This window comes from Mustela nigripes, chromosome 3, assembly GCF_022355385.1.
Source record: "Mustela nigripes isolate SB6536 chromosome 3, MUSNIG.SB6536, whole genome shotgun sequence".
In the NCBI taxonomy this organism is placed as follows: domain Eukaryota; kingdom Metazoa; phylum Chordata; class Mammalia; order Carnivora; family Mustelidae; genus Mustela; species Mustela nigripes.
Genome location: NC_081559.1, coordinates 196,760,088 through 196,767,995, shown reverse-complemented (window position 1 = coordinate 196,767,995; position 7,908 = coordinate 196,760,088). Strand labels below are relative to the sequence as shown.

Below are 7,908 nucleotides of genomic sequence, written 5' to 3'. Positions count from 1 at the left end.
CCGCCCCCGCCGCGGCCGCCCCGTCTCACGCGCCCCGCCCCCGCCGCGGCCGCCCCGTCTCACGCGCCCCGCCCCCGCCGCGGCCGCCCCGTCTCACGCGCCCCGCCCCCCGCCGCGGCCGCCCGTCTCACGCGCCCCGCCCCCGCCGCGGCCGCCCCGTCTCAGGCGCCGGCGGCCGACGAGCGTGCGAACATCTGTTCCACACGAGTTCCCACCGACAACAGAAATCTCCCTGCTTGGCCGAGGTCCCGACCCCGGGGCTCCTCGTTCTCGTCTTCTCCTCCCGCCCGGGCCCTCGGAGCGGCGTTAGCAGCGCCCCCGGGCTGCCCTCGCAGCGTCCCCAGAGCCCCACCCTCCGCGGCTCGCAGTCTAGAGACAGCCACCGCCTCCCCGGGGACCAGCCCGGTGTGGCCGTCGCCCCGCCCGCGGTGCGCGGGCGCCCCTTGCCGGCGCTCCCTTCTGACGTCGTCCCGCCTCTCGCTCGGCGCGCGCCGGGCCCCGCCTTTCCGCGGGCGTTGCCAGGGCGACGGCGCGTCCCTCGAGGCCCCGCCAACGCCCGGGCCTGGCTGCACTGCGCAGTCTCGGCGCTTCGGCGGGCTCCGCCCCGCCCCGCCCCGCCCGCGGGGGCGGGGAAAGCAGTCGCGCCGCGATGACGTCGCGGGGGCCTGGCCGGGCGTCGCGGACTCCGGAGATGGAGGAAAAGGAGCAACTGCGGCGACAAATCCGTCTCCTGCAGGGTGGGTCGGGTCGGGTCGGGCCGGGCCCGGGTCGCGCGTCCCTCTCTTTCCCGGCACCTCACGGCGGGCCCCTGCCGGCCTCCCCGAAGCGGGTCGCCCTCCGCCTGCGGTCTCGACGGCCCGGCCGGGTCGGGTGGGAAGGGCGGCGGGGCGTCTGGAGGGGCATCCGGGCCGGCCGGGTCAGCCCCTTGCGGGGGCTTCGCCCGACGACTAGTGCGGGCCCTGCAGGCGCTGCGGTGGGTGGCGGCGGGGCCGTCGCTTGGTAACCGACCGGAGGCGACCCCCTCCGCGGGCCGGCGCCCTCTCGCTCCCGGGGCCACACAGTGGGGCGGGGGGCTCGTCCTCGGGGCGGCGGGCGGACCCCCGGACGTCTCGTCCGGCTGCTTCCCTCCACGCAGCACACGTCGCGGCCCGAGTCCTCGGCCTCAGGTTCACAGCTCTCCCGCCTTTAGACCCGACGTGCGGTTCTGTCCTTGAAAAATTTCCCGTTCAAAGTTCTCCCCTGCGGGGAAGACGTAAGGAGCGGGAGAGCGTGCGTGGGGAGGGTCGGCCGCTGGCCCGCGGAGACTTCTGGGGCTTCTGTCCCGCAGCGCCGGGGTGCCGCCGGTCAGGGCACGGCTGGCTCTGGGCCTGGGGACAGGTCGTGCGGGCGAGTGTGTAACTGGGGGCCAGCTCGGCTTCGTTGCTGGAGTTCTAAGCCCCTGGGCCGCTCCCTCCTGCCCCAGCCAGGATGACGGTCCAGGGGCTTCCTTGGAAGGTCTGTGGTGGCGGCGCAGCCCACTGCTGCGGCCCTTCTCCCCTCCGAGGACGACGGTGTGACACTCTTGTCCGTCGTGGGCGCTCACAGGTGTCCGCTGGCTCGTGCTCGTTGTCCTGTGTGCCGGGCAGGGAGCCTGTTAAGGTGCGCTCCTGGCCGCCTTCCTCCTGTGGGCCCCCCAGAGGGCCACGGGCGCTGATGGGCTCCCTTGCTGGGGCACTGAGCACGGGACCCTGCCGATCTCTTCACACCGAGCGGCACGTCCCCTCGAAGGATCGTGGAACCAGGATAATGATACTCCTGGCAACTTAGGGGTGACCTGCCGCAGGGACAACCACCCAGAGGTAGGGCTGAAGTAGAGCCTGTGGGAGAAGGCTCTCGGGATCGGTGGGCCGAGGGAATGTCCATGGTCTCAGGCTCCCGGGCCGCCTCGCCCATACTGCGGCCTGGCAGTGGCTCAGGAGTGAGGTGGGGTCCGTGGGGAGTCTAGTCCGCAGATGCGCTTCCGCGGGACTGTCGTTGAATTTACGTTCACCGTGTGGCTAACGGAGCCTCTGATTCTGCCTCCTCAGGTCTGATCGATGATTACAAAAACCTCCATGGCGGTGGCTCTGCCCCGGGCGTCTCAGCCCCTTCCCGGTGGCAACCACCGGCTTACAGCAGCAGCCGGGCCTTCAGTGCTGGCTACCCTCGCCCAAGCCGGAGGGGCTTCTCTCCGAACCGCGGGCCCGCCTGGCGCAAGAAATACTCTCTTGTGAATCGGCCCCCAGCGTCCTCGGACCAGCCTGGTGATGGTGCTGTGCAAACGCCCCTCAGGGCTGGGGACAGCCAGGGTCCCGACCCCCAGCAGTATGTCCTGGAGAGGCAGGTGCAGCTGAGTTCAGATCAGAACATGGTCATCAAAATCAAACCGCCATCAAAACCGGGTTCGGCTAATGCTGCGGGCGTCCCTCGGGGCTCCTTGGAAGAATTTGAGGGCCCTCCCTGGAGCAACCACAGGCCTCAGGAGGGGGAGGGCGAGCCCCCGGGTGCCCAGCGGCAACTCCCAAAGCCAGGAAGAGTCAAGGGGAGCTGCGGTTCCGAGGACCCCGGGCCCATCTGTCAGAAGGAAGCTGGCAAGCTTCGGGTGGTGAAGTCTGCAGGCAGCGTGAGCGACAGCCCCTCAGAGCCCCGGCGTACGGTCAGTGAGAGCGCGGTGGCCGTCAAGACCCGCTTCCCATCCTCCACCTTGCCCCACCGCGGGGGCGTGGCTGTGGGCCGGAAGCTGGGCTCACACTCTGTGTCCAGCTGTGTTGCACACCTCCTTGGAGACAGGAGAGTGAGTGCCGGCCACGCAGATCAGCCGGCTTCCTCTGGCACGGGGGCCAGCCCAGCTAGACCAGCTTCTGGACCCAGGCAGGCCCGGGAGTCCTCACTGCCCGTGCCCTGCCGCACCGCCAAGTTCCGGAAGAACAACTACAAGTGGGTGGCTGCTTCGGCAAAGAGCGCCCGGGCCCCTCGGAGGGCCCTCAGCCCCAGAGCGGCCTCCGAGCTCGTGTGCAAGGCCCCCTGTGGCACAGCAGAACAGGAGAAGCCACAGCTTGGCGCCGATCCGGATGCCAGGCCCAGGAGGTCGGCGGCGTCCTCCACGGCCGGGGCCTCCCCCAGCAAGTACAAGTGGAAAGCATCCAGCCCCTCGGCCTCCTCGTCCTCCTCCTTCCGTTGGCAGTCGGAAGCTGGCAGCAAGGACCACGCCTCCCAGCTCTCTCCGGTCCCGTCTCGGTCCCCACCAGGGGACAGAGCAGCTGTGGGCCCCAGCAGTTTGAAGCCCCCGTTCGGTGAGACCCCGCTCTCGGCTTACAAAGTGAGGAGCCGCACCAAGATCGTCCGGAGGCGGGCTGTTGCCAGGTGGGTGCCCTGCCGCCACCCCAGGTCCCGTGTGGGCAGGCCAGGGCCTCAAGCGCTCCCTGCTTGGTGTGCGGCACCCCTGGGACGGCCTACCTGTGGGGGCGTGGGAGGAGGAGAAGCATCCCTGGCCGCGGGGTTGGGCCGGGGCATGTGTGCTGGCATTCTCGTGCCCAGGACCAGCAAGGCTGGGGTTACTGCTCTCCCTCATCGCTCAGTAGCGGGGGCCCAGCCGGAGAGGACGGGTGGAGGCGAGTGCCGACACGCCCAGCCCCTCTCCTGGTGAGAGACCGGAGGCTGCTCGGGCAGCTTTTAAAACTTGGGGTCCACGGGGTTTGTGAGTGATGGCTTTCCATCCAGCCCAGATCCAGGGTGCACCAGGGAGGAAGTCTGTACCTCCCTGTCCAAGTAGCCAGGTGAGTTCCTGTCTCACTGAGTAGGTGTCACTCTCCTGGCCCTCTGGCCTTAAGGACTGTAAAGAGGCTGAAGAGTGGTGCTGGGGCTGGGGCCCGGGGCTAGGGTTTGGGGCTGGGGTCCGGGCTGGGGCCCGAGGCTGGGTTCGGGGCTGGGGCCCGGGGCTGGGGTCGGGGCTGGGGTCGGGGCTGGGGCTCAGGGCTGGGGCCTGGGGCTGGGGCCCGGGGCTTGGTCCCGGCAGCTGTTCATTTCGAGGGCAGAGTTGCTCTCGCTGGGAGTCCAGCTCTGGAGGTCCTTCTTGCTGTCTGACCTTGGTCTTGGCCCTGCTCTCCCAGACAGGTGCCAGGTTACATGGGCTCCCCTGCCTTTTCTGGACGGTGGCCTGCCTGAGTTTCAGCTGGTGTGGAAGGGGGAGCCGTGGGAAATAGCCCCTGCCGCCGAGATGGCGGGAGGCTGGGGCAGCTCTTCCTTCTCTGTGGCTCCCTGGGGCCTCCCCCAGCCCCACTGGAGAGTTCATCTGGCCTGGGGAGCCCAGGGAGACCTGGAGCACATGCGCCAGGTGGGGGTCAAGGGTTGGGGCCGCCCTCCCTCCGCCCCGGGTCCAGGCTCTGTAGGGGAGGAGCAGGTGACAGCCCTCAGACGGCTGCTGCTCAGGCGGTGGAGGGCTGGTTCCCGCAGGGGCGTGCTGCCTCCAGGGCTGGTTTTCTGGTGCTGGGGTCTGGGGGGGGCGCGGGGGGCGGGAGGACGGCCTTCGTGAGGGCGCCCATTGGGAGTTGCCTGCTTTTTGTCTCTGCAGCCTTCCCGGGGACAAGAAGAGCAGCCCCCCACCTGCCGCCACTGCCAAGAGCCAGTTCAGCCTGCGGCGGAGGCAGGCCCTCCGGGGCAAGAGCAGCCCCGTGCCGAGGAGGACCCCCAGCAAGGGGCTGATGCAGGTCACCAGGCAACGGCTGTGCTGCCCGCCTCCAGGCCGGGCCCACCTCCCCGGCAAGGAAGGTACGACCCGGAGGAGGGGTTCTGGAAGGCTCGCCCTTGCGGTGCCCGGTTTGTGAGCCTCGCCTCTCCCTCCGTCTCCGCTGGCTCTGCTCTGCTGGCCCGTTAGGCACCACCGGCAGTGCCCGAGGTCAGCGCTCCAGCCTGAGAATACGCGGCCTGCTGGCAGGGGACAGCTCAGGCTGGAGAGCAGAGGGGAAGGCCTGGGCCGCTGTATCCTGCACTCTGGGTGGGGGAGGTACGTCTGGGCAGGTGTGTGGTGGCCTTTTTAGCAGGTCTGTCTGGTAGACCTCGTCACGTTTCTCTTGGTGGAAGGAGCCAGAAAGTGGGTGAGAGGGCGGGAGCCTCGCCGGCCTGCAGGGGGAGGAGGGGCGGTGTATGCTGCCCCGGGCTCTCCTATCCTAGGCCTCTGCCGCCTGTCCTGGGCCAACAGGCCTACCCTCCTCTTCCTGTTGGTTGCTGCCTCTCCCCTGGGAACCCTGAGCTGGCCTGGGAGGAGTTCGAGTTGCCCCTTCCTGAGTTGCTGGTGTTCAGTGAAGGGTCAAGGCAGGGGGACATTGTGGGTTGTGGCCCCCCCCGGAGCGGCGATGGCAGCACACTGGGGGAGCTGGCACGCTTCGGTGGTCTCGGGATCTGGAGGAGGGGGATCACCCGTGACGCTGTGTCCTGGCGAGCCTGGGCTGCTCGGGGTGCACCGTGTCCTGTGGTAGCCCCGTTTTCTCCCCTTTGAGCGTCTGGCAGATGCGTGGTGGTGGCTCCCTGGGCCGGTGCACGTGGAGCCTGGAGGTGATGGGGTTTGGGCCCTGGGCCTTCTTCAGACTTGGCACTTGCAACCCGATGGCTGTTTCATGCCAGGCGTCTGGGGAGCCTCTGGAGGGGCCATCGGGGCTTCGGACTCCTCTCCGGGAGGAGGCTGTGCCTGGGCCGAGCTGAGCGCCTGCCTAAGTGGGAGCCGGTGGCGGGAGAGCGGGACACAGGGGCCACGGGAGGGTGTGAGGACGCGAGGCTGAAGGCTGCCGGCCCCCACCTGATTTTTGGCTGCCGCAGCGAGTGCAGACCCCGTCCCGGGTGGACGGAGCAAAGGGAGCCCCGCGGCGTTCCTGGTGGCCACGGCGAGGGGGCTGCACTGAGGCTCTGGCTACGGAGCTGACGGGGAGCGGGCTGAAGGCCGTGGATGGACCGATGGCCAGGCGGTTGCAGGACGGACGGAGCAGGACTGGTTGAGAGCACCCTTGCTTTGGGAGGCCGGCAGCAGGTGGCTGCGCGTCCGGGGAGGTTGGGGCCGCCAGGACAGAGATCAGGAAGTGGGGCCCGGGGGCGTCCAGGCCTGTGCAGGGGTTCACGGCTCCACCCAGCTGCTGTGTCTCAGCGGGCAGAGAGGTCGAGTGAGCGGAGGAGAAGGTGCCGACAGAGATCTGTCCCCACAGAGGAGCCTTCGCATGGGGACGACCACTTGCTGGCGGTGATGGGCCTCAGGCCTGGCTGTGGCTGGTGGTGTGTCCACGGGCCCCTTCGTATGCTGCTCCAGGTGCGGGGGCTCCAGGGGGCCCCGAGGCATTTCCGCCTTGACTTGGCGCAGGGAGAGTGGGTCAGGGCAGACGGCGACGGGCGGCTAAGCCGGATGTCCCGAGATGGTGGTATTTCAGTGAGATTTGAGTTACAGGGGTGTGCGGTGAGGATGTGCGCGAGGCGGTTTGGGGAAGGAGTGTCCCGGGCGGAGGCTGCTTGCCTGGGGGCCGGGGGGCTCCGGAGCACAGGATTCCCGGAGGACCGCCGGGCAGCTGTGGGGCACGGAAGCAAGTGCTTGTAGAGCAGGTGCTGAGCTGGGCGCTGAGGCGGTGGGGTTCCTGCAGATCAGTCCCTGCCAGGGACTCCTGGTCCTGATGTAGGGGTGGCACCGAGGGGCTGGCGGGGCGTCCCAGATGGGCACACTTGGCCCATGCTCTTGGTGTTGCTGCTCTCCAGGAGTTGAGCTGAGCTGGCCTTGACTGTGGCCTGGCCAGGCGTGTCCTGTCCCTGCCCCCAGGGAACCTGGTTTGGGGACAGACAGGCCTGACCGCAGCGGTCCTCTGTGGCAGGCAGCCCTGAGGAAGGCGTGCCGTTCGCTTGGAGAAATTTTGTGCTGAAGGCCTGCCGCTGAGGCCTCCTTTCCAGAAGGGGCAACGCATGGACAAGCCCCGGGACCCTCCGGGCACAGCTGTGCTTTCCCGCCGCGCGGCGGGGCTGCTGTGCTCCTGCCCGCTGTGCCGGGGGCTGCCGGAGGCCCGGCTCGCGGCAGGAGCTGTTGGCCACGGGCCACTGGGGAGAGCAGGACTCTGGCCACACGGGGGCTGGCACCCTCACACAGGGACGCAAGTCACGGTGCTCTAGGGCCCTCGCTGGCAGCTAGGTGGACGACGGTCCAGATAGTTAAGGAGCCGGTGGGGACGCTGCGCAGATTAAAGGGAGCTGTGGAAGGTGGTGTGTGGCCGGCCCACTTGCTGTGTACCGTGTGCCTTGGGCCTGGGGTGACGGGCTCTCGCGGGGCCCAGAGCAGTCCGGCTGCGGCGCTGTGCAGAGGCTGCCTCCTGCGGGGGCTGCTGAGTGGCGGGAGGCCCTGCCTGCATGCTTCTCTGGACTAGGAGGTGAGCGGGTGAGCTTGGGGTTATGGAAGGATGTGACAGCCGTGACTCAGGCGCCCCAGGAGCACCGTGGAGAGGATGGGGAGAGGCCTGTGGGGGGATGGGCTTGGAGGAGGCTCCCTCATCCGTCCGTCCCATCTGCCCGTCCGTCCACCCTCCGCCCCCCAGTGTGCATCTGCCCGCCTCTGTACCCCAGACCTGTTCCCCATCTGTTCGCCCCTCGTCTGTCTCCACCTACCACCGTCCGTCCTCCGTCACCCTCCGTTCATTTGTCCCCTGCCCGCCCTCTGTTCTGCCGTCCAGCCAGCAGGCGGGCGCGGAGCAGCCGTGGTGCGGGGAGGTGGGCTGGGGGTCGTGCATCTGCGGGGCCACGTTGCAGTGTCAGCACAGCCACTTGGGTCCTCCTAAACAAGCCGCGGGTGCTGCTGGGTCGGGGGGCGACGCGCCCCAAGGAAAGAAAACGGGTCACATAGTGGAGAGCTGTGCGGGGGGCGGGCTGCTTTAG

At 69.0% G+C, this 7,908-nt stretch overlaps 1 protein-coding gene across 4 annotated transcripts in view; it reads left to right on the top strand.

Moving 5' to 3' along the window:
* The first annotated feature begins 650 nt into the window (after window positions 1-650).
* Window positions 651-7,908, top strand: part of ZC3H3 (zinc finger CCCH-type containing 3) — an 82,464-nt gene continuing 75,206 nt past the window's right edge. For all 4 annotated transcript variants that reach the window (XR_009403303.1, XR_009403302.1, XM_059395291.1 and 1 more), the window contains exons 1-3: window positions 651-737; window positions 2,067-3,381; window positions 4,589-4,785. Coding sequence is in view for 2 of the 4 variants with exons in the window: in XM_059395291.1 (XP_059251274.1) it covers window positions 692-737; window positions 2,067-3,381; window positions 4,589-4,785 (1,558 nt within the window). In the remaining 2 variants the exon portion in view is untranslated. The remainder of the gene's footprint in view (window positions 738-2,066; window positions 3,382-4,588; window positions 4,786-7,908) is intronic.